At 47.8% G+C, this 23856-nt stretch overlaps 1 protein-coding gene across 6 annotated transcripts in view; it reads right to left on the bottom strand.

Moving 5' to 3' along the window:
- Nucleotides 1–526: 526 nt before the first annotated feature.
- Nucleotides 527–23856, bottom strand: part of LOC135054228 (von Willebrand factor A domain-containing protein 5A-like) — a 373972-nt gene continuing 350642 nt past the window's right edge. For 5 of the 6 annotated variants that reach the window (XM_063957548.1, XM_063957547.1, XM_063957546.1 and 2 more), the window contains 5 exons: nt 21925–22050; nt 12226–12276; nt 3558–3712; nt 2305–2431; nt 527–1080 (listed from right to left, as the gene is read on the bottom strand). In XM_063957548.1, coding sequence (XP_063813618.1) covers nt 1001–1080; nt 2305–2431; nt 3558–3712; nt 12226–12276; nt 21925–22050 — 539 coding nt within the window. In that variant the 3' untranslated portion in view covers nt 527–1000. The remainder of the gene's footprint in view (nt 1081–2304; nt 2432–3557; nt 3713–12225; nt 12277–21924; nt 22051–23856) is intronic. The other variant, XM_063957552.1, reaches the window with a different exon arrangement.

Genomic DNA, 23856 nt, shown 5'->3' with positions numbered 1-23856 from the left:
ATTACGTACTCTGTAACAGCCGTTTTCATAGTCAGTAATTTACAGCTGAGCTTTTTTTTGTTTATTTATAGAAAGTTTTTATTTATTTTCAGCAACAAAGACCAAACAACAAATAACGCATACGCTTCATACACTCCTGAATGCGGATATAAAAGGCACTGTGAATGATAAATGTGTACAGTTGTATATTCTGTCCGGTCAGACACCAGATATATAACATAAAGCGGGATTTGTGGCATTAGTAGGACGTTGGGGCTAGCAGTGGTAGTATCTCCTTTGAGGGTGTGAGTGGTGACCGCCAATGAGGACTCAGACCAAATGTTCCGAATATGCTGTGACCTTAGCGGCGTATTCTGAACATTAATCTGAGTTATCTGCTTTATACATAGTGCTGATAGAATGATACACTTATATGAAAGCTCTAGTTTATATATTAGATGTTCCTCTGATGGACACAGCACAGTGTCACTGTGACATATGAGGATGAGACGCCACACACCGCACAGAGAGAACCCTTACACAGGGGGACGGTAACTGGAGATTCTTTAATAGTAAAGTATTGCTGGACGCCATGACAGTTGGTTAGATACGTCTTTAGGACTGATAATGAGATAACATTCAGAGACGGTGCAAAATGACCGGATTAACAAGACACTTTCTGATTATATAAGGCACAATAATGAGGGGTGTTTAAAGTATTGTATAGTGTTATAACCTCTAAAGCTCTAGAGCAGGGATAGCCAACGTGGGGCGTGGCAGAGGTTCTAGGCTGCACTAAGCATCATGGGACATTAATGGGTTATACAGTGCACATATATAATAATATCCCTCTTCCCCTCACCAATAACTGAGCACCTGCTGCTTTGGTTTGGGTCACACAGGGGACCGGCGTAACAAGGCACAAAAACATATCGTTCTACAAACTGATTCTAACAAAAGCAACATCCTGATAGGAGGAAAAGCCGTCCGCCATCTTGTTTCCTGCACGGAGCGCCTCCTCTCACAGGCCAAACACTTTGGGGTCCACAGAGGATTTCAGCAACTTATTCCCGGCCTGGAGAAACTTGCTCAGGGAGGAGCCTGTGAGAGGATTACAGAGAGGACCTGTAAGTGACAGCCGGAGGAACATGTGCATGGATAGAACCTGCAAATACCTTACACAAGATCTGCGCTGTTTAGTTCTAGGTAAACTTAAAAAAAATACAGTAAAAAAAACAACATTATAAGGACCCCAGAGAGACCCCAACACAAAAGTTCCACTGGAAATAAAAACCGGATATACTGTATGGATGAGTATTTTCAGAGAATATCTGACATGTTCTATTTCATGCGAGGCGTGGCATTACTTGGTTGGAGCCGCTGATATGACGATGACACTTTTGCTCCATGCACCTCTATAAGATTCTGGATTGCTAAATACAACTAGTCGCAGCACTGCGCGGGAGCTTCCCAATAGAGGAGGATAGGCATGCATGTGGGCACAGACTATAATGTTGCTACCTCCCCCCCTGCCACTACCCCTGTAAATGGCAATACCAGCAGTACATCTGGCCGGAGCACTGGTAACATCAGCAGGATGAATTGATGCAGTGTGTAAGCTGGACTCGTCTGCTATAAGCAATAATAATCCATATCAGCCAGCCGGAATGTCGGTAGAAAGATGACGACTGTCGGCCTGTGTGTGTGTGGTCATCTTTCAATTCAACTGCACTAACAGACTGCAATGGGAGACAACCGATCCATGAGTGTGATTGGCTGTATGTTGTCACATATGGCCACCCAATGGATGCAGCCAAACAGTATGATTATCCAGCAGGTGGGACTGGCCTGAGTGCGGCCGCTGTAGGGCCGCCCTACCCTGAGGAAGCAGCAATTCCTATGGAAACATTAATACTGAAACTAAGGGGATATTACTAACATGTGAGGACAGTCTATCCACCGGGTGAGACACTCTCTTGTACTCAGGGAAAGAGAGAGCTATATTACTGTAGGTACTATATACTGAAACTCCAGACGTGGCACAATTTCCCAGCATTCCTGCCTTTGCCAACTCCCCCAGAAGTCCCCCAATGCCGCGGCTTCCCCTGTACCACGCTGGCCCTGGCTGGCTCCTATCACACAAGCGCTATTTACTATACTACACTCTATACATCTATATTACACATGGTTCCGTTACTGATAATCTCCTGCCATGGGTAATGGAGCCTAAGTCAATCCTCCAAAAGAACGTTTTCCCAAAAAAGATATAACTACATGTAAGCCGGCAAATCACATGGTGACACTGGTGGGTGCGATTACACTTACCTGCCCTGGACTTAATCCAGGAGACGGCCTTCCCCTCCAGTAACTCCCACTCATCCCTTTGCTCCAGACAGGAGGCATGAAGCCAGATCACAGCCAGGATGGTCGCCCAGACTGACGGGTCCACGTTCTGCAGAGCAGGAGAATATGGGGTGTGTTACATATTATCTGGGGGTATTGCGGCATCAGAATCCATATGTCACTCTTATGTCCCAATAGCTCTATATGGTGAGCTATCTTACTATAACAGCTGGTCCCGCAGCCATGAATGATCAAAAGGATCTCTGCCCTGAGGAAGTCTTTAACATAAAACGTGTAGGATGAGTATTAGAAATCACTCTTGGAGATCCTTCTGAACACTGGGGCTTCCATAAATGCCTCACACTAATTAGGGGTGAGGAGAGCATGAGCAGATGGGCTCATCTCCATAGCACCGCACATTTTTTTTTTTTTTTAAATTAATGAATATTTCGGGGGAAATTCAATTACCCGCAATCAATGATTGTTTAGCCAGGGGCTATCCAATGAGCCCCGATAAGCAGGTGCGAGCTGCGGCTTATCTGGGATTTTGTTTCACCTGCCTCTGGCAAGCGAAACAAAATCCCTGAAAATGGCCCCAACAATGGGACTGCTGGCGGCGAAAACACACAGTTTTCACTGAACCTGTGGGTTCTCGTGGGGTTTTTTGGGCGACCAAATTGGATTGCTCAAAAAAAAAATGGCGAAGCATTAGGAAAAAAATCACGATAAACTTCAGTGTTTCGATCCCGATGAATTTTCTAATTGAATTCCCCTCTTACAGTAGGTGTTTGTCCCGACTGGACTGTATCCTGGGGGTTGCTCTAAATCCCACTCATTACATATGACTCTAATAGACGACTGATGAAGATGATCAAACGCACAGTCTCTTTCTGGAACAGTTTATAAACTATAAAACTTTAATTGATTTAATGATTGGGGGAGATTTATCAAAGCTTGGAGAGAGATAAGTGCAGATAGATGAAGTACTAACCAGTCAGTCAGTTTTCAAACAGCCTGTAGTGATAGAAGCTGATCGGTTAGCACTTTCTCTCTCTCCACTTCATCACGCTCCAAGGCTTGATACATTTCCCCCCGAGCAATGTAAAATCAGGAGTTCTGACCTCAGATTTTACCTGTCTAGAAGCTCTGCACAGTATCTGCGTTCGGGACCTTAGAACATAAGTTGGATGTTTTATGTATTACTGTGCCATCGGATGTGATCAGTAACACTATACCTGATCCGGGTTCTTGTCTGTTAGATCTTTTGCCGAAATTCCCAGGATTGTGGATAATTGAGGACTCACGTTCCAGGAGCCGTTAGCGTTCTGCAGGGAAATCAGCTTCACGAGTGGGGGGGTCACCACTGGGACAGGTTTTGAAGCTTCTTCCACTTGTAGGAATTAAAGACAAAAACTATCAATATAAAGTAACACATGCAAAAATAACAAATATCTAATGTTAGGTATTGCAGGGAGCCAGGGCTGTAGTTCGGACCACATGGGCCTGGGAATGGTCAGGGGCCTATTGTGAGAAGTGGAGGAGGTGTGGCCAGTGATGTGTGGGTGTTGCCAGTGCTATATAGGCACGTCTGTCATGTGGGAGTGGCCAGTGCCGTGTGGGTGTGTCTACCCATTACACTATCAGCCCCAATGTCTCACTAAATATTAAAAATTATGAATAATGCATCATTTTGTGAGAAAACTTGAAACACAATTTTAATACTAATGAGTTATGGCTTACCGTGTGGCCAGCTGGTGGCGGATCATCGTCATGCTGTCATGATGATGGGCCTATTTTATGTGGAGGTATGGTGGCCAATCCCGGGATCGGCGGGATCCCGGGATTTAGGGCCAAAAATGTCCGGGATTCAATCCCGGGATTGGAAGCTCCAATCCCGGGGATTGAGGGATCAGCGTTGAGCGTCTACAGGACGCTCAGACGCTGCCCGGCTTCCTTCTTCCGGCTCCCCAGCACAGCGTGAGAGGTCATGCTGCGCCGTCAGTCGCTGCTGGGAGCCGCCAGCAGTGATCAGAAGTTGTTCCGCACCCGCCCGCCCCTGGTATATGGTGAGTTATGCGTGCGGAGCGAGGGGGCGGCCCACATAGCTAACAGCCAATCCGCCATTTTTCAATCCCGATACCCGGGATTGAAAAAAATGGCCCGGGATTGGCTTCCCTATGTGGAGGTCTGGAGCTGTAGCTCCCACTGCCCCAAAGCGATCCGCTTTGTACCCGTGCGTGCGACGCACCTGCGCATTGCGGTGCATATGCATGCGCAGTTTGTGCCTCATCGCCCGCTGTGCGAAAACGCAGCCTAGAGATCAGGACTGAATGAATTACCTACATTGTCCTGTGTAGAGGGCAATAGACTAAGAAAAGCAGATATTTTCTTTTTACGTGTCCTATGATTGGTCTCAGATGGTGGCAGGAGTGGTAAAGCATCTAAAACTAACCTCCCACTACAGGAATGATTCATGTTTCTGCAGCTACCCAGGCCCCCAGATAATTGCTGCAAATGTTCACAGCCTCGCTTCTAATTTCCCACCGGAACCCCTGTTTATGACACTTACATTTAATCTGTTTTTCTCGGAGGACAATATAAGAATTTTAGAAAACAGTTTTTAAGGCTCCGTGTTTTTATTTGCCCTGTGCACCACCAAACCTAGTAAAGCCCCTGACACTAGGATACGCTGAAATCACTGACAGCACAGTGTGTACTGCACGTAGAGCCTCTAAGGGAGATGGCGGGAGCCTCCACTAAGGGAGATGGCGGGAGCCTCCACTAAGGGAGATGGCGGGAGCCTCCACTAAGGGAGATGGCGGGAGCCTCCACTAAGAGAGCAGGCTTCATGGGAAAATGATATAACTGGAAATGTATCAAGCCTTCTTAATGAGTGGACAAGTGAAGATGCCAGTAGCAACCAACCAGAATTTCTGCAGCAGCTTACATTGGTTTCCACAGGGAAAACATCAGGAGTGTAGAGTGGATCTTGATCCAGAGGCACCAACAGGCTGAAGCTTTAGGCTGTCTCAGGATGCATTGGGGCCTCCAGGCACTGAGCGCTCAGTTTAGAGTTGGTGCCTGCAGCAGCAGGTCACTTAACAGGGGGTCTGCACTGGGCAGCCTTGAAAAGCTTTTATGAAAAAAGAAGATTTCTTCAAGGGCTGTCAGCGCTGTATGTGAGGGTGACACTTCAGCGCTGCAGCTCCATCACCTCCCAAGCGGCGTTGCATACTCCCACGGCACAGTGCCCAGGTACTTGCGGTGGAGCCCCACAGAGTCGCAGACTGCTCGCCTGGTTTGCGTGGCTGCTACAGGGAGGAGACAAAAGGGTCCCCCAGGTGGGACCCACCATTAAATCGCGTTCCAAATGTGACGTAGGTAGATGGGTGGCGGTGCTGGCGTGGACACTGTCACCGAGCGGGGACCCCGCTAGACCACCAGGGCGTCAGAGCACAGGTCGGGTGTACTAACACCCCATTTAATAAGGCTCACTAGTACCTGGGGTGGAGGTCCAGCATAGGGGAGCCTGCGCTTGACCTGTAGCCCCTCTCCCAGCCCAGGGCGTCATCTCCCCGCAGATATCCCGCCCTGGAGCTGCCTCATACACTCCCTCACTGAGACACTGGGCGCCATCTTCTAGCATAGCTGCAGCAGCTGGTCTCTGGGATTGCAGGGAAATGTCTCCCACATAAAGCTGTCTGTATACAGAGCTGTGACTTTACATTCACTTGAGTCTTAACACAGACAGCGTTAGCTGAGAAAAAGTGTGCCTTTACATAATATGTTGTACGAGTATTCTGATATATCCTACGGTCACGGACTGCACTATGATATATATCTACTAGTCCAGTGCAGCTTTATTGTGATAATTTCTGATTTGCTTGTGACTGTGTGTGTCTGTATCTGCTGTGTGGTTTCACTCTCAGTGTTTCCCAGATATAACTGTCACTATGGTGGTCATTCCAAGTTGTTCGCTCGGTAAATTTCATCGCATCGCAGCGATTTTCCTCTTAGTGCGCATGCGCAATGTCCGCACTGCGACTGCGCCAAGTAAATTTGCTATGAAGTTAGGTATTTTACTCACGGCTTTTTCTTCGTTCAGGCGATCGTAATGTGATTGACAGGAAGTGGGTGTTACTGGGCGGAAACAGGCAGTTTTATGGGCGTGTGGGAAAAAACGCTACCGTTTCTTTGAAAAACGCGGGAGTGGCTGGAGAAACGGAGGAGTGTCTGGGTGAACGCTGGGTGTGTTTATGACGTCAAACCAGGAACGACAAGCACTGAACTGATCGCACTGGCAGAGTAAGTCTCGAGCTACTCAGAAACTACACAGAGCAGTCTTTTCGCAATATTGCGAATCTTTCGTTCGCAATTTTAAGAAGCTAAGATTCACTCCCAGTAGGCGGCGGCTTAGCATGTGCAATGTTGCTAAAAGCAGCTTGCAAACGAACAACTCGGAATGACCACCTATATTCTGTACCCTACGTGACTAGGTGCGTCTGGGTCTCATAATATAGTGCTACTCAGTATTTATCCAGTACGTATATTATACTGTGTATTCAGTCACATACAGTAATGCCAGATTTATTATCAGGTAGTGTACTTTGGCTTTATCGTACTAAGTCGCTCTGTTGTTGCATTCTCACATAGGCCCTCATTCCGAGTTGATCGCTCGCTAGCTACTTTTAGCAGCCGTGCAAACGCATAGTCGCCGCCCACGGGGGAGTGTATTTTCGTTTTGCAAGAGTGCGAACGCCTGTGCAGCCGAGCGGTTACAAACACATTTTGTGCAGAACAAGACCAGCACTGTAGTTGTTTGCTGCGACGAAGGTCCCGGAATTGACGTCAGATACCCGCCCTGCAAACGCCTGGACACGCCTGCGTTTTTCCAAACACTCCCAGAAAACGGTCAGTTGACACCCATAAACTCCCACTTCCTGTCAATCTCCTTGCGATCGGCTGTGCGAATGGAATCGTCGAAAAAGAACCGGTACAAAACCACAATGCTCTTTGTACCAGTACGCCGCACGTGCGTATTACGGCGCATACGCAGTTTCGCCGTTTTTTTTAAATGATCGCTACGCAGCGAACAACGGCAGCTTGCGATCAACTCGGAATGACCTCCATAATGTCTAACAGAAATGGCAGTAAATCAGTGGAAGCACCTGCATCAAGTAGAGCATGCTACAAGGCTTTACCAGAAGGGGAAGTGTTGTATAACGGTCTGTGCACCATTTGTCATACATCTCCCAGCTAGTCCGCAGCTCCTGCATCTAACACAGGAGCCAACCTGGGCTGCGTTCACCAACCTACTGGCTACTCTGGTGGAACGCCTAGGCACCACCTGTGTAACTACAGTCACAAATTGGTTAATCCACTTTAGGTCGACAGTCATTAGGTCGACAACTATTGGTCGACATGCATAAGGTCAACATGGTCAAAAGGTCGACATGGAAAAAGGTCGGCATGAGTTTTTTTTACTTTTTTGATGTCGTTTTCTTTTCCATGTCGACCTAAGGACCATGTCGACCAATAGTGGTCAACCTAATGACTGTCGACCTAAGTCTTGTCGACCTAATAACCGTATCCCCCTTAGTAGTTGCTCTTAAGCACATCCAACAAATCACTGATGATAACGATTCCATTACTGTGGCAAAGAAAACTGATCAGTTTAAACAGCAGAAGTTGGTTAAAACTGTATTATCCCATTCTGACCAAGGACATCAGGTGGGAACCCTGGTCTTACAAAGAAAGAAATTCCCTCTGCATGAAAGGGCCTTGGCTCGCTATCCTCTCCCTGCAGAGTTATGCAACAAATGGGAGATTCCACCGCCGGTGGATTCTTACGACACCCGCTTAGTGGTGTCGTCGCCACTGTCACCTCTCTGCAGTGTCGGACTGGGGTATAAAGGGCCCACCGGGGGGATGCTTTTTTAGGGGCCCATGTTTAGGGGTGTGGCCAAACTTCAGAGTCTTGGTTAACAATTAAAGAGTGCATGGACTGCTAGTGCATGCATTATTATGTACCAGATTAATACAAAAATGCACTGTAGAGAATATACCATAGTCCTGAGTAATATATGTATAATCTATAATTCAAATGCACAGTCTGGAACCTGATTCCCTAGAGGAGGTGGGGCATCCAGGCAGTGGGGCCCACCGGTGGTTTCCCCTGTTCCCCTGTGGGCCAGTCCAAGCCTGCCTCTCTGAAAGAGCCGACAGATAAGTGTGTGGAGGGATGCCTGAAATATCTATATACTCCTTTACAGGTGGCTAATCATAAGCCCACTATTGCTGCCTCCTGGGCTGCAAAAAGAGGGTTCAGGCACTAGAGGAAGAGCAGCCCGAAGACATATCTGACAAGGCCAGACAATACCTGTCTCACATTACCACCGCCGCCTATTTTAATGGCAGTCAAAGCGTTGTCCATATCTGTCCTGGTTCGCCGTATACTGTGGTTGAGGTCATGGAAAGTGGACCTGGACTCCAAAAAGACCTTGGAGGTACTCCCCTTCACTGGGGACATCTGTTTGGGGTAGACATATATATATAATATAGTGTCTGAATGGCAGCTGCTAAGACTACCTTTCTCCCCACTACTAATCCTTCTGCACAGAAGGCTAAACGTACCACTTTTCATTCTTTTCTGGCTCAAGGGAAAGCAAAAGGTCAGGCTTACCCCAGACAATCTCGTGCTCCCAAAACCACCAAGCCCAAGGCAAAGCAGTCCTGGGCGGCCCATCAGCCTGCTTCCAAACATGATAAGCCTGCCGCATGACGAGGTGTGCCTCCCTCTGGGGTTCCCAGGGTGGGAGGCCAACTTCTACAGTTTACCCAGGTCTGGTTAAAGACCACTTCAGACACTTGGGTACTGGAAGTTTTCTCTCATGGGTACGCAGTCTCCTTCAAGAGACGACTCCCACGCCAGTTCTGCACTACAGCTCTCCTATTGGATCTGTTAACAGTGCAGGCTCCACAAACGGTTGTGAGTTCTCTCCTAAGTATAGGAGTGGTTATGCCGGTACCTCAGTCCCTGAGAGGCAGAGGTTATTACTCGACCATGTTGCTGGTCCCGAAACCCAATGGGTCCTTCCGGCCTATACTAAACCTCAAATCTCTGTTTGTGAGAGTGTCCAGGTTTCATATGGAAATGCTGTGCTCTATTGTACTGGCTATAGAACATGGAGATTATATGATATCCCCGGATATACAGGATGCATACCTGCATATGTCTATGGTCACATCGCATCAGCAGTTTCTGCGGTTTGCTATTGGTGACCTTCACTGTCAATTCCAGGCTCTACCCATTTGGACCGGCTACGGCTCCTCGGTTCTTCACCAAGGTCATGGCCGTGATGATTGCACATCTCCGACGCCAGGGAATCAAAATCCTGCCGTACCTAGACGACCCGCTGATTCGGGCGAATTCCCATTAAGTCCTCCTCAGTTATCTACAACTGACAGTAACCTTCCTGCCAGCCCACTGGTGGCTTATCAAATGCAAGAAGTCCTCGCTGGTCCCAGCACAGAGCATGGTGCACCTGGAGGCACACCTGGACACGTACAGTCAGAGACTGTTTCAGGACAGGATAAGATGCTTCCTTCGTCACCCCTAAGTGTTTATACACTTAGCGATACAAGTACTTGGCCTGATGGTGTCAGATCTCACATGATTTCTTTGACTCCAGAGGGCTGCAGAGGGCAGTGTTTAATACATTATCTCTCGCCCTGCCTCTAGTACAAAACAGGCCTGTTCAAGTACGATCAGACAACGCCACCACGGTGGCATACATCAGCCATCAAGGCGGCACTCAAAGCCGTATGGCAATGATGGAAGTGTCAAAAAATCTTTGTTGGGCGGAACGCCATCTACCAGTTATATCAGCAGTGTTCATTCCGGGTGTCCTGAATTAGGAAGCGGACTTCCTCAGTCGCCGGGACGTGCACGCTGGAGAATTTAGTCTTCATCCAGAAGTCTTTCAACTCCTAGTGGACAGGTGGGGCCTACCGGACGTAGGCCTCATGGCATCTTGACACAATCACAAGGTTCCAGTCTTCGGATCAAGGACCAGGGATCCTCAAGTAGCATTCGTGGACGCACTGGCAGTTCCATGGAACTTTCAGCTGCCCTATGTGTTCTCTCCAGTGTCACTCCTACCCAGGATCCTACGGAAGTCCAAACAAGAAGGAGGAGTGCTACTCCTAGTCGCTCCAATGTGGCCAGAAAGCAATGGTTCTCAGACCTCCTCGTACAGGGCCTTTGTCTCTACACAGACCTGGCCAGAGTGGTTTTGACGGCGTGGTTCTTGAAGCATCACTCCTGAGGGCAAAAGGATTTTCCGAGACGGTTATCCAAACTATGTTGAAGGCCCGCAGACCGGCATCTGCTCGGATTTATTACAGGGTCTGGTATTCTTACTTCACCTGGTGTGCGGATAAGAATTATGATGCATATAGATTCAGAACTTCCAGAATTCTGGCTTTTCTGCAACGAGGCCTGAACTTAGGCCTTCGTCTGGCCTCCCTCAAAGTTTACATATTTGCCATGTCGGTATGGTTTCAGAGAAAAATTGCGTCTAAACCTGACATTCATACATTCACTCAGGGTGTACTGCGGATTCAGCCTCTCTATGTCCCTCCTGTGGCTCCATGGGATCTAGCTGTTATACTAAATGCCCTGCAAGAGTCTCCAAGTGAACCTCTTGAATCGGAGGACCTTAAATGGCTCACGGCCAAGGCCCTGTTCTTGCTGGCTAGGGCTTCTGCAAGATGGGTGTCAGACTTAGGCGCTCTGTCCTGTCGTCCGCCTTTTCTGATATTTCACTGTGCAAGGGCAGGTCTACGAACTCAACCAGGTTATTTACCTAAGGTGGTGTCATCATTTACCTTAACCAAGAGATTGTGGTTCCGGCTTTTATCTCTTCGGACTTGTCTTTGGATGTGGTGAGGGCTCTTCATATGTGGAGAGGACTGACACTATTAGGAGGTCAGATACCCTTTTTGTACCATTTGGTTTCCACAAACGTGTCTGACCTGCGAATAAGCAAACTTTGGCCAGATGGATTAGAATGGTGATTGCACAAGCTTATGCGCAGGCTCGACTCCCAAGCTCCTGCTACTATTAATGCCCATTCTACTCGGTCTGTTGGACCTTCTTGGATGGCCCGAACAATTGTGCAAGGTGGCTACGTGGTCCTCAGTGAACACGTTCATTAGGTTCTGTGCCTCCCAGGATGCTTCCTTTGGACGCCGGATTCTCATATCCGTTAAGGCGCGTCCCCTCCCTTGAGGAACTGCTTTAGGACATCAACCGATGTTTTCTATGTGGAACACAGTGTATCCCGCTGCAGAAAAGGAGATTTATGGTAGACTTACCATGGTTAAATCTCATTCTGTGAGGTACATTGGGTTCCACAGGGCACCCACCCTAATGCACTTAGCTTCTATGGGTTTGTATGGCATTAGTCGCTGGTCCCTTCTCCTGTCGTGAGAATGTGGGTCTATGTGACTAACATCTACCGTCTCTCTTACCTGCTCCTGCATTAGACTGGTTAACGAAACGGAGCTCACAGTGCCTGGAGGCGGGGTTTATAGAGGAGGCCCCAATGCATCCTGGGACAGCCTAAAGCTTCAGCCTGTTGGTGCCTCTGGATCAAGATCCCACTCTACACCCCCAATGTTTTCCCTGTGGAGCCTAATGTACCTCGCAGAAAGAGTGTTAACCATGGTAAGTCTACCATAACACTCCTTTTTTCAAGTACATTCTATAAAATGATAGGAAGATAGGCAATTGGTTGCTATGGGCAACATCTACACTTTTAAGAAGGCGTGATACAGCTCCCCTTATAATGGCAGACATTTTCACTAATGAGGTAGCAAAATATTAAAAGAAACACATACCGTTTATACAGTCCTCATACGCCATAACCGGTGCGCTCTGTACCGCCATTTCTGTAGGATAATAAAAGGGATCCAGGTTAGCAGCCCGTTTCTCTCTATCAGTATTGTATGGGACTGACAGGGGTCACACAGGCTTGAAAGGAAACTAGGAGGCTAAGAACAGACAAAATTACACATTGCCAGTAAGCGGAGTAGTCACTGACTAATCCACACAGGAAAAGTGGATCTCCGAACAATACACAGTTATACGGCAATTTTATCATAGACTTATTTTGCTAAAAAAAACAGAACAATGTATTATAATATTTCTGGAATTGTAATATGTTTTAACCAAATCCGATATACTGTAAATGAAACACAAAGTGGTTAAAGTTGAGGATCAGAAATAAACGTGATAAAATGCATATTGTTACTTGAATCCACTTAACATTTTATCGCTCTCTCTGCAAATTGTGATTCTAAAGCCAACAAAATAAAATGAAGAGTAAATGAATTAGAAATAGAAAGCGAATACATTTACTCTGATCGAGTGTCTTTTACTATATAATATTTTCAGATTCCATTAATCCACATGATTTAATGATACATGTAATACACCAAATCAGTTGTATTTTGTGCCATAGCTAGGGAATACAGATTTACGTTCTGCTGTCCAGTAATCTAGCTCTTACATCCCTGGCATGCTAGCCCAATATACCGTATGTACTGTATGATGCTTTATCCTGCCAGCAATCACAGAGGAGAGAAAGTCATTGTAATGATTCTGTATCTGCGTGGGGTTTGGTAATCACATACAGTACACTAAATCCAAGAGTGTATAAGGATCACTCATATGATAAATAGGATTATAGACGCACTATGGTATACAGGCAGAATCACAAAACTCTGACATCCCAATGAACAGCGTAATATTAGGTCATCAGAACTCTTCTCTGCACTGATTTCCTCCTCCCACAACCAAGACTTTTCCCACATTGCTCCCTTCCTCTGGAACTCACTACCACTGCCTTATAAACTCTCTACCAGCCTGCAGGGCTTCATGTGCCCTAGAAACACACCCGTTCATTACAGCCCCCCAGCCATACCTCATCCCCCCTGTTCACCTCAACATTTTACCCCTACTCCACCTACAATGCAAGCATATATAAAAAATAAATACACACACACACACACACACACACACACACACAGACTCTCTCTTTATCATCTGGCAGTTGCGGCCGTGTTGTACATGGGAGCCATCACTAGGCGATTTGAATGGAATGGTTTCCTATTGGCTTTTCCCCCTACCCATTTACCTGTGAATCACAGCATTTTGCCATGAGGGGCAGGGATTAATAATACAGTGCCCGCTCTCGCCGTCTGTCAGTGGGGGTTTCCGGGTACTCAGAAACTCCCCCCGTGTGCACCACTGGTATTTATGTGTGGCATCATGCTCACAGCTGGATACAGACCAGGGACACAGAAGTTGTGGCGGCTGATGCCACCACCAGAGAGAAGGTGAAGTGATCTGTCATGTGGAAGAATGACCTGCTCCCGAGTGTTCTGGCAGTTTAAGGACGGGTGACGGGTACACACTAGGATGATAGCGGGATTATTAGTCGTATTGGAACGAAAAATAATACGACAAATCGTCTACATAATCTAGTGTGTTGCATGCGATATTTTCCGGTTGGCCGGTCATTATAATGTGTGCCCAGCCTAAGTTTTTTTTTAATTATAATTAAATCTTACAAGATGTTGCAATAAAAATAAGAATTTACTTACCGATAATTCTATTTCTCGTAGTCCGTTGTGGATGCTGGGAACTCCGTAAGGACCATGGGGAATAGCAGCTCCGCAGGAGACTGGGCACAAAAGTAAAGCTTTAGGACTACCTGGTGTGCACTGGCTCCTCCCCCTATGACCCTCCTCCAAGCCTCAGTTAGGATACTGTGCCCGGACGAGCGTACACAATAAGGAAGGATTTTGAATCCCGGGTAAGACTCATACCAGCCACACCAATCACACCGTACAACTTGTGATCTGAACCCAGTTAACAGTATGATAACAGAGGAGCCTCTGGATAGATGGCTCACAACAACAATAACCCGATTTAGGTAACAATAACTATGTACAAGTATTGCAGACAATCCGCACTTGGGATGGGCGCCCAGCATCCACTACGGACTACGAGAAATAGAATTATCGGTAAGTAAATTCTTATTTTCTCTGACGTCCTAGTGGATGCTGGGAACTCCGTAAGGACCATGGGGATTATACCAAAGCTCCCAAACGGGCGGGAGAGTGCGGATGACGCTGCAGCACCGAATGAGAGAACTCCAGGTCCTCCTCAGCCAGGGTATCAAATTTGTAGAATTTTGCAAACGTGTTTGCCCCTGACCAAGTAGCTGCTCGGCAAAGTTGTAAAGCCGAGACCCCTCGGGCCGCCGCCCAAGATGAGCCCACCTTCCTTGTGGAGTGGGCATTTACAGATTTTGGCTGTGGCAGGCCTGCCACAGAAAGTGCAAGCTGAATTGTACTACAAATCCAACGAGCAATAGTCTGCTTAGAAGCAGGAGCACCCAGCTTGTTGGGTGCATACAGGATAAACAGCGAGTCAGATTTTCTGACTCCAGCCGTCCTGGAAACATAAATTTTCAGGGCCCTGACAACGTCCAGCAACTTGGAGTCCTCCAAGTCCCTAGTAGCCGCAGGTACCACAATAGGCTGGTTCAGGTGAAACGCTGAAACCACCTTAGGGAGAAATTGAGGACGAGTCCTCAATTCTGCCCTGTCCGTATGAAAAATCAGGTAAGGGCTTTTATAAGATAAAGCCGCCAATTCTGACACGCGCCTGGCCGAAGCCAGGGCCAACAGCATGACCACTTTCCATGTGAAATATTTCAAATCCACAGATTTAAGCGGTTCAAACCAATGTGATTTTAGGAACCCCAAAACTACATTGAGATCCCAAGATGCCACTGGAGGCACAAAAGGAGGCTGTATATGCAGCACCCCCTTGACAAACGTCTGAACTTCAGGAACTGAAGCCAGTTCTTTCTGGAAGAAAATCGACAGGGCCGAAATCTGAACCTTAATGGATCCTAATTTTAGGCCCATAGACACTCCTGTTTGCAGGAAATGCAGGAATCGACCCAGTTGAAATTCCTCCGTTGGGGCCACCACGCAACATATTTTCGCCAAATGCGGTGATAATGCTTTGCGGTCACATCCTTCCTGGCTTTGATCAGGGTAGGAATGACTTCTTCCGGAATGCCTTTTTCCTTCAGGATCCGGCGTTCAACCGCCATGCCATCAAACGCAGCCGCGGTAAGTCTTGGAACAGACAGGGTCCTTGCTGGAGCAGGTCCCTTCTTAGAGGTAGAGGCCACGGGTCCTCTGTGAGCATCTCTTGAAGTTCCGGGTACCAAGTCCTTCTTGGCCAATCCGGAGCCACGAGTATAGTTCTTACTCCTCTCCGTCTTATAATTCTCAGTACCTTGGGTATGAGAGGCAGAGGAGGGAACACATACACTGACTGGTACACCCATGGTGTTACCAGAGCGTCCACAGCTATTGCCTGAGGGTCCCTTGACCTGGCGCAATACCTGTCCAATTTTTTGTTGAGGCGGGACGCCATCATGTCCACCTTTGTTTTTCTCAACGGTTTACAATCATGTGGAAGACTTCTGGGTGAAGTCCCCACTCTCCCGGGTGGAGGTCGTGCCTGCTGAGGAAGTCTGCTTCCCAGTTGTCCACTCCCGGAATGAACACTGCTGACAGTGCTATCACATGATTTTTCGCCCAGCGAAGAATCCTTGCAGCTTCTGCCATTGCCCTCCTGCTTCTTGTGCCGCCCTGTCTGTTCACGTGGGCGACTGCCGTGATGTTGTCCGACTGGATCAGCACCGGCTGACCTTGAAGCAGAGGTCTTGCTTGGCTTAGGGCATTGTAAATGGCCCTTAGCTCCAGGATATTTATGTGAAGTGATGTCTCCAGGCTTGACCACAAGCCCTGGAAATTTCTTCCCTGTGTGACTGCTCCCCAGCCTCGCAGGCTGGCATCCGTGGTCACCAGGACCCAGTCCTGAATGCCGAATCTGCGGCCCCCTAGAAGATGAGCACTCTGCAACCACCACAAGAGAGACACCCTTGTCTTTGGTGTCGAAGTCAGAAAAATGTCTTAATGCACACTGCCATATTTGCACCGCACACTGGTCCGTGCTGCGCATGCGTACGCTCTCCCGTGGAAGCGCATACCCGCAATAGCGTGCACTCGCACGCGCAGTATGCGCATTTACGGTAGAGTTTATGTGATCGTAGCGTGCGACTCATTCGTTACAAATATTCACAATTAATGTATTTCATAGATCATGTTCCCCTCAATAGTTTCTGTAAGTTTGGTTTAGATAGAATGTCCCTGAGCGGAGGAATCCCTCTTTGTATTGCACGAAGGGTCTAACAGGAGTCATACAGCAGTGTTTGATACCCATCGGAAGAGTATTTAATTAGCAATATTCCGGTGTTGGTTTGGAGCGTATTAATCGCTCGTGCGAATAGTTATGGACATAAGAAGTTTATGTCCATTTCTATGATTTGCACATACTCAGGTATGCGGCGGGAAACCCAGTTCCCCACCCACCTGAGCTGTTGGAAATCAGCACAGCCCACCTGTATGAATCAACCTATGACCTTTGGTTACAGTACAGGGCCGAATTCCTGTGTCCAATAAACTGTAGGATTGTAGGGACTAGGAGATTGCATTGTGTGTGGGGCATAAATAGGCAGACCAACCACATCCAGCTCTCACTCTCTCATCAACGGTTATCTGCTGATAATCGGGAGCTGGATATCGAGGCGCTGGCGATCATACCCTTTGTGCGTAAGTTCTCTCCGTAATCATTGTCTTTCTGTGAGCCAATATCTCTCTTTCTCTCTCTATCTCTCCTCTCCTCTTTTTCTCTTAAATACTTCGTAGTATTATTGTATTGTATTGTGTTAGACCAGGATAGCATTGTAGTTTATCCCTTAGTTAGGTGTTTGGTTAGGAAGTCTTTGTTATATTGTAGTGTATCATTTGTACTGTGTTACTCTTTTACAAGTATACTAGATATAATACAGATTATAGGCTTTGGAACCCTAAACCAGTATCAGTGTATTTACTATAGTGTTAAGGGTTCACTTGAGCGTCGGTGACGCTCAAACAGCTTTGTAGATAGTCAGGTTACACAAGGTTGCATTTACACCCTGTACTCACATTAAGGTATTCTGTGTGTTTCATCGGTATAAGGTTTAACATAAAGGTATAGTGTTGTGAGCGTCTGCATCGCTGGTGACCTCCTCGTGGTCTCTAGCGTACGCTACGTTACAGCGAATCTTTCCCCTAGACATAACCAATAACGTGTCCTGTGATCACTGGGCCGTGAGCGAACGTGACGCTTGAGCGTCTCGCCTACGGCTGAGCGATCGTCACGCAAATAGCGTATCATTACGGTATTTCTTAAATAAACAGCGTACAGTATTCTTAGCTTCATAAGGGTTGTTTACACGACAAGGAATTTAGCATTGTCATTGGTGACAGGGTTATCCGCTGATGCATCTGAAGATGCGATCCGGACCATTTGTCCAGCAGGTCCCACTGGAAAGTTCTTGCGTGGAATCTGCCGAATGGGATTGCTTCGTAGGAAGCCACCATTTTTCCCAGGACCCTTGTGCATTGATGCACTGACACTTGGCCTGGTTTTAGGAGGTTTCTGACTAGTTCGGATAACTCCCTGGCTTTCTCCTCCGGGAGAAACACCTTTTTCTGGACTGTGTCCAGAATCATCCCTAGGAATAGAAGACGTGTCGTCGGGATCAGCTGCGATTTTGGAATATTGAGAATCCAACCGTGCTGCCGCAACACTACTTGGGATAGTGCTACCCCGACTACCAACTGTTCCCTGGATCTTGCCCTTATCAGGAGATCGTACAAGTACGGGATAACTAAAACTCCCTTCCTTCGAAGGAGTATCATCATTTCGGCCATTACCTTGGTAAAGACCCGGGGTGCCGTGAACAAACCAAACGGCAGCGTCTGAAACTGATAGTGACAGTTCTGTACCACAAACCTGAGGTACCCTTGGTGAGAAGGGTAAATTGGGACATGGAGGTAAGCATCCTTGATGTCCAAAGACACCATATAATCCCCTTCTTCCAGGTTCGCAATCACCGCTCTGAGTGACTCCATCTTGAATTTGAACCTTTGTATGTAAGTGTTCAAGGATTTCAGATTTAAAATAGGTCTCACCGAGCCGTCCGGCTTCGGTACCACAAACAGCGTGGAATAATACCCCTTTCCCTGTTGCAGGAGGGGTACCTTGATTATCACCTGCTGGGAATACAGCTTGTGAATGGCTTCCAATACCGCCTCCCTGTCGGAGGGAGACGTCGGTAAAGCAGACTTTAGGAAACGGCGAGGGGGAGACGTCTCGAATTCCAATTTGTACCCCTGAGATACCACCTGAAGGATCCAGGGGTCCACCTGTGAGTGAGCCCACTGCACGCTGAAATTCTTGAGACGGGCCCCCACCGTGCCTGAGTCCGCTTGTAAAGCCCCAGCGTCATGCTGAGGACTTGGCAGAAACGGGAGAGGGCTTCTGTTCCTGGGAACTGGCTGTTTGCTGCAGCCTTTTTCCTCTCCCTCTGCCATGGGGCAGAAATGAGGAGCCTTTTGCCCGCTTGCCCTTATGGGGCCGAAAGGACTGCGCCTGATAATACGGCGTCTTCTTATGTTGAGAGGCTACCTGGGGTAAAAATGTGGATTTCCCAGCAGTTGCCGTCGCCACCAGGTCTGATAGACCTACCCCAAATAACTCCTCCCCTTTATAAGGCAATACTTCCATATGCCTTTTGGAATCAGCATCACCTGACCACTGCCTCGTCCATAACCCTCTTCTGGCAGAAATGGACAGCGCACTTACTCTTGATGCCAGTCTGCAAATATCCCTCTGTGCATCACGCATATATAGAAATGCATCTTTCAAATGCTCTATAGTCAGTAATATACTGTCCCTATCTAGGGTATCAATATTGTCAGTCAGGGAATCCGACCAAGCCACCCCAGCACTGCACATCCAGGCTGAGGCGATTGCTGGTCGCAGTATAACACCCGTGTGAGTGTATATACATTTTAGGATATTCTCCTGCTTTCTGTCAGCAGGTTCCTTAAGGGCGGCCGTATCAGGAGACGGTAGTGCCACCTGTTTAGACAAACGTGTGAGCGCTTTATCCACCCTAGGGGGTGTTTCCCAACGTGCCCTATCCTCTGGCGGGAAGGGGTATGATGCCAATAACCTTTTAGGAATTATCAGTTTTTTATCGGGGGAAACCCACGCTTCATCACACACTTCATTTAATACCTCAGATGTAGGAAAAACTACAGGCAGTTTTTTCTCACCAAACATAATACCCTTTTTAGTGGTACTTGTATTATCAGAAATATGTAAAACACTTTTCATAGCCTCAATCATGTAACGTGTGGCCCTACTGGAAGTCACATTCGTCTCTTCATCGTCGACACTGGAGTCAGTATCCGTGTCGGCGTCTGTATCTGCCATCTGAGGTAACGGGCGTTTTAGAGCCCCTGATGGCTTTTGAGACGCCTGGACAGGCACCAGCTGAGTAGCCGGCTGTCTCATGTCATCAACCGTCTTTTGTAAAGAGCTGACACTGTCACGTAATTCCTTCCATAAGCTCAGCCACTCAGGTGTCGACTCCCTAGGGGGTGACATCTCCATTACAGGCAATTGCTCCGCCTCCACACCATTTTCCTCCTCATACATGTCGACACAATCGTACCGACACACAGCATACACACAGGGAATGCTCTGATAGAGGACAGGACCCCACTAGCCCTTTGGGGAGACAGAGGGAGAGTATGCCAGCACACACCAGAGCGCTATATATATACAGGGATAACCTTATAGAAGTGTTTTTCCCCTTATAGCTGCTGTTTAATTAATACTGCGCCTAATTAGTGCCCCCCTCTCTTGTTTTACCCTTTTCTGTAGTGCAGGACTGCAGGGGAGAGTCAGGGAGACGTCCTTCCAGCGGAGCTGTGAGGGAAAATGGCGCCAGTGTGCTGAGGAGATAGGCTCCGCCCCCTTCTCGGCTGACTTTTCTCCCGCTTTTTGCTGTATTCTGGCAGGGGTTAAAATACATCCATATAGCCCTGGGGGTTATATGTGATGTATTTTCGCCAGCCAAGGTGTTTTTATTGCTGCTCAGGGCGCCCCCCCCCAGCGCCCTGCACCCTCAGTGACCGGAGTGTGAAGTGTGCCTGAGGAGCAATGGCGCACAGCTGCAGTGCTGTGCGCTACCTTGGTGAAGACTGATGTCTTCTGCCGCCGATTTTCCGGACCTCTTCTTGCTTCTGGCTCTGTAAGGGGGCCGGCGGCGCGGCTCTGGGACCGGACTCCGAGGCTGGGCCTGTGTTCGGTCCCTCTGGAGCTAATGGTGTCCAGTAGCCAAGAAGCCCAAGCTGGCTGCAAGCAGGCAGGTTCGCTTCTTCTCCCCTTAGTCCCTCGATGCAGTGAGCCTGTTGCCAGCAGGTCTCACTGAAAATAAAAAACCTAAAACTAAACTTTTACTAAGAAACTCAGGAGAGCCTCCTAGAATGCACCCTTCTCGGCCGGGCACAAAAATCTAACTGAGGCTTGGAGGAGGGTCATAGGGGGAGGAGCCACTGCACACCAGGTAGTCCTAAAGCTTTACTTTTGTGCCCAGTTTCCTGCGGAGCCGCTATTCCCCATGGTCCTTACGGAGTTCCCAGCATCCACTAGGACGTCAGAGAAAGTGTGGAAACCCTTTCACATCAATACAATGTAATGTGGTTGCTAATTCTTTTAAATAAATTAAGAAACGTGATTTTATACATATATATATAAAGACTCCTACCTCTATCATCACTGGTGACACACACAACACGTGCACCCACATATGTTATATACATGTATACACAGAACACGTGCAGCCACATATGTTATATACATGTACATACACAACACGTGCACCCACATATGTTATATACATGTACACACAACACGTGCACCCACATACTGTATATGTACACAGAACACGTTCACCCACATATGTTATATACATGTACACACACAACACGTGCACCCACATATGTTATACACATGTACACACAGAACACGTGCACCCACATACTGTATATGTACACAGAACACGTGCACCCACATATGTGATATACATGTACACACAGAACACGTGCACCCACATATGTTATATACATGTACACAAAGAACACGTGCACCCACATACGTTACATAATGTATATGCAACCACATAGGTTACACACATGTACACACAGAACATGTGCACCCACATACGTTACATGCTGTACTCACAGAATACGTGCACCCACATAAATTACACACAGAACACGTGCAACAACATACGTTACATACTGTACATGTACATACACATGTCACACGTGCACCCACATAGGATACATGCACCAACATACCTTACATACTGTACATGTACCAAGAGAACATGTGCACCCACACACGTTACACACATGTACACATCCTGCTAGTAGGACATTATTAGTCTGCAGACTATACACAGTTATTAGTGTAAATACATGTGTTATATAACCTTATAGCGAGGTTCTGTAGAGGAAGCACATAATGTGCGGGGAAACACTTACTAGAGGCGCCGGCCACTGCACGTTTCTTGGAGCTTGGCGCTGCTGACTTTCTACCACTATAATAATGTTCCATCATTGGCTGACCACTGTCCCTCGTACGCTTGTAACTTAGCTTGTGGATTACCACTACACAGAGAGATCAGTGTCATTACTTGTTATATACTGCAACTTTATACTGAAGTCCTGTAGAGGAACAACATTCACACAATGTACATAATGGGGGCGGACGCACTCACAAGTTCCTCTTCTTATGCTTCATCCTATTGTTAGTGATCAAATGAAATCACCTTTATACGATATTATTTATTGTATATGGATACCTTGTAGAGGAGCATATGGCAGTCACCGAGCGTTTCATGTTCTACGTAATGATGGGTGGTCTTCAGTATGCCGGCTCTTAGGATCCCGGCGCAAAGTATACCGCCGCCAGAAACCCGACAGCCGGCATTCCGACACTTATTCTCCCTCGTGGGGGTCCACAACCCCCCCTAGAGGAAGAATAAAATAGCGTGGCGCGCGTAGCGCGCCCGCAAGGGGCTCATATGCGCTCGCCACACTGTCGGTATGCCGGCGGTCGGGCTCCCGGCACCGGTATGCTGGTTGCAGGGAGCCCGACCGCCGGCATATCATACTACACCCGTAATGATGACACAGATACGCACATGTATGCACAGCGCTGGTATAAGCACACCTGTATTATATGTCGCTATCTCCCGAGCTGCTGCACCTGGCAGGTGCCTGTCCTCACTCTCACACACCCGGAGCACAGCAGGAATTTGGAGATTGGCTGCCGCACTTGAATCTGGGGAGGTGATTACATCCCTAACGAAGGATTACATTTCTTCCACTAATTTCATCCTTGGACTCATTTATATTTCTGCTGCGGGGTACACTGGGCTCCCCAAGGATTAACATCGGGGTGTAGATTAGGATCTTGATCCGAGGCACCAACAGGCTCAAAGCTTTGACTGTTCCCAAGATGCACAGCGCTGCCTCCTCTATAACCCCGCCTCCATGCACAGGAGCTCAGTTTGTAAGTTGGTGCCATGCAGTAAGCAGGCAATCAACAGGGGGGCTGCCTTTGCAGCCCATATTATAGCTTATATTGAAGAAAAGAAAACTTTCAAGACTTCAAGGGCTGCAGCTTTTAATGTCATAAGACATACTCAGCTGCAGCTCCATCACTCCCCCAGCGGCGCTGTATACTCCCGCGCCCTGGTTGCCGGGTTACTACAGTGGAGGCTCCGGTGTCCTTCTTGTTAGTCACACACACCCGCTGCTGCCCTCCAGGATCGCGTGGCTGCAGGTACAAGGGGAGGTAAGGGATATCTTTGGCCGCTGTTAACCGCGATCCGGCGCGGCCGTGGGAGGCGGGCCGCGCGCGCTGGCATGGACACTGTTACTGGGCAGCCGCTCCACTAGCCGCCGAGACACTGGGCACAGGTGGCGGTTTTTCCTCTCATAAAACAATTTCATTGACTGTTACCACCCTGGAGCTGCATATCTCTCCTTCACTTCCTGTCAGCAGCCATCACAACGGAGCTGAGCTGTTCCTGGGATTGCTGGGGCAAATCCTCCTCTGTAAAGCCGCCTGATCGCCAGCGCTGTGCATTGTACAGGACACTTAAGTATTCTACCTGTCACTGGGACAGTGTTAGGTAAGAAAGAGTGCATACATTCAGGGCTGTGTGGTGCAAACACCCTGTGATATACATCCAGAATCTACTGTGCTTTGTTATATCTATTGTTAACATATATAGCTATACTGAGTATTAGTTTGTATTGCTAGTCCAGTGCAGTTTTATGGTGCATAATTTCTGCATGGTACGTTTGTGCTTATATGTGTGTGTGTGTGTGTGTGTGTGTGTGTGTGTGTGTGTGTGTGTGTGTGTGTGTGTGTGTGTGTGTGTGTGTGTGTGTGTGTGTGTGTGT

This window comes from Pseudophryne corroboree, chromosome 1 (assembly GCF_028390025.1).
Source record: "Pseudophryne corroboree isolate aPseCor3 chromosome 1, aPseCor3.hap2, whole genome shotgun sequence".
Classification (NCBI taxonomy): Eukaryota; Metazoa; Chordata; class Amphibia; order Anura; family Myobatrachidae; genus Pseudophryne; species Pseudophryne corroboree.
Note: the sequence above shows the minus strand (reverse complement) of the source record. Positions and strands in the feature narration are given on the sequence as shown.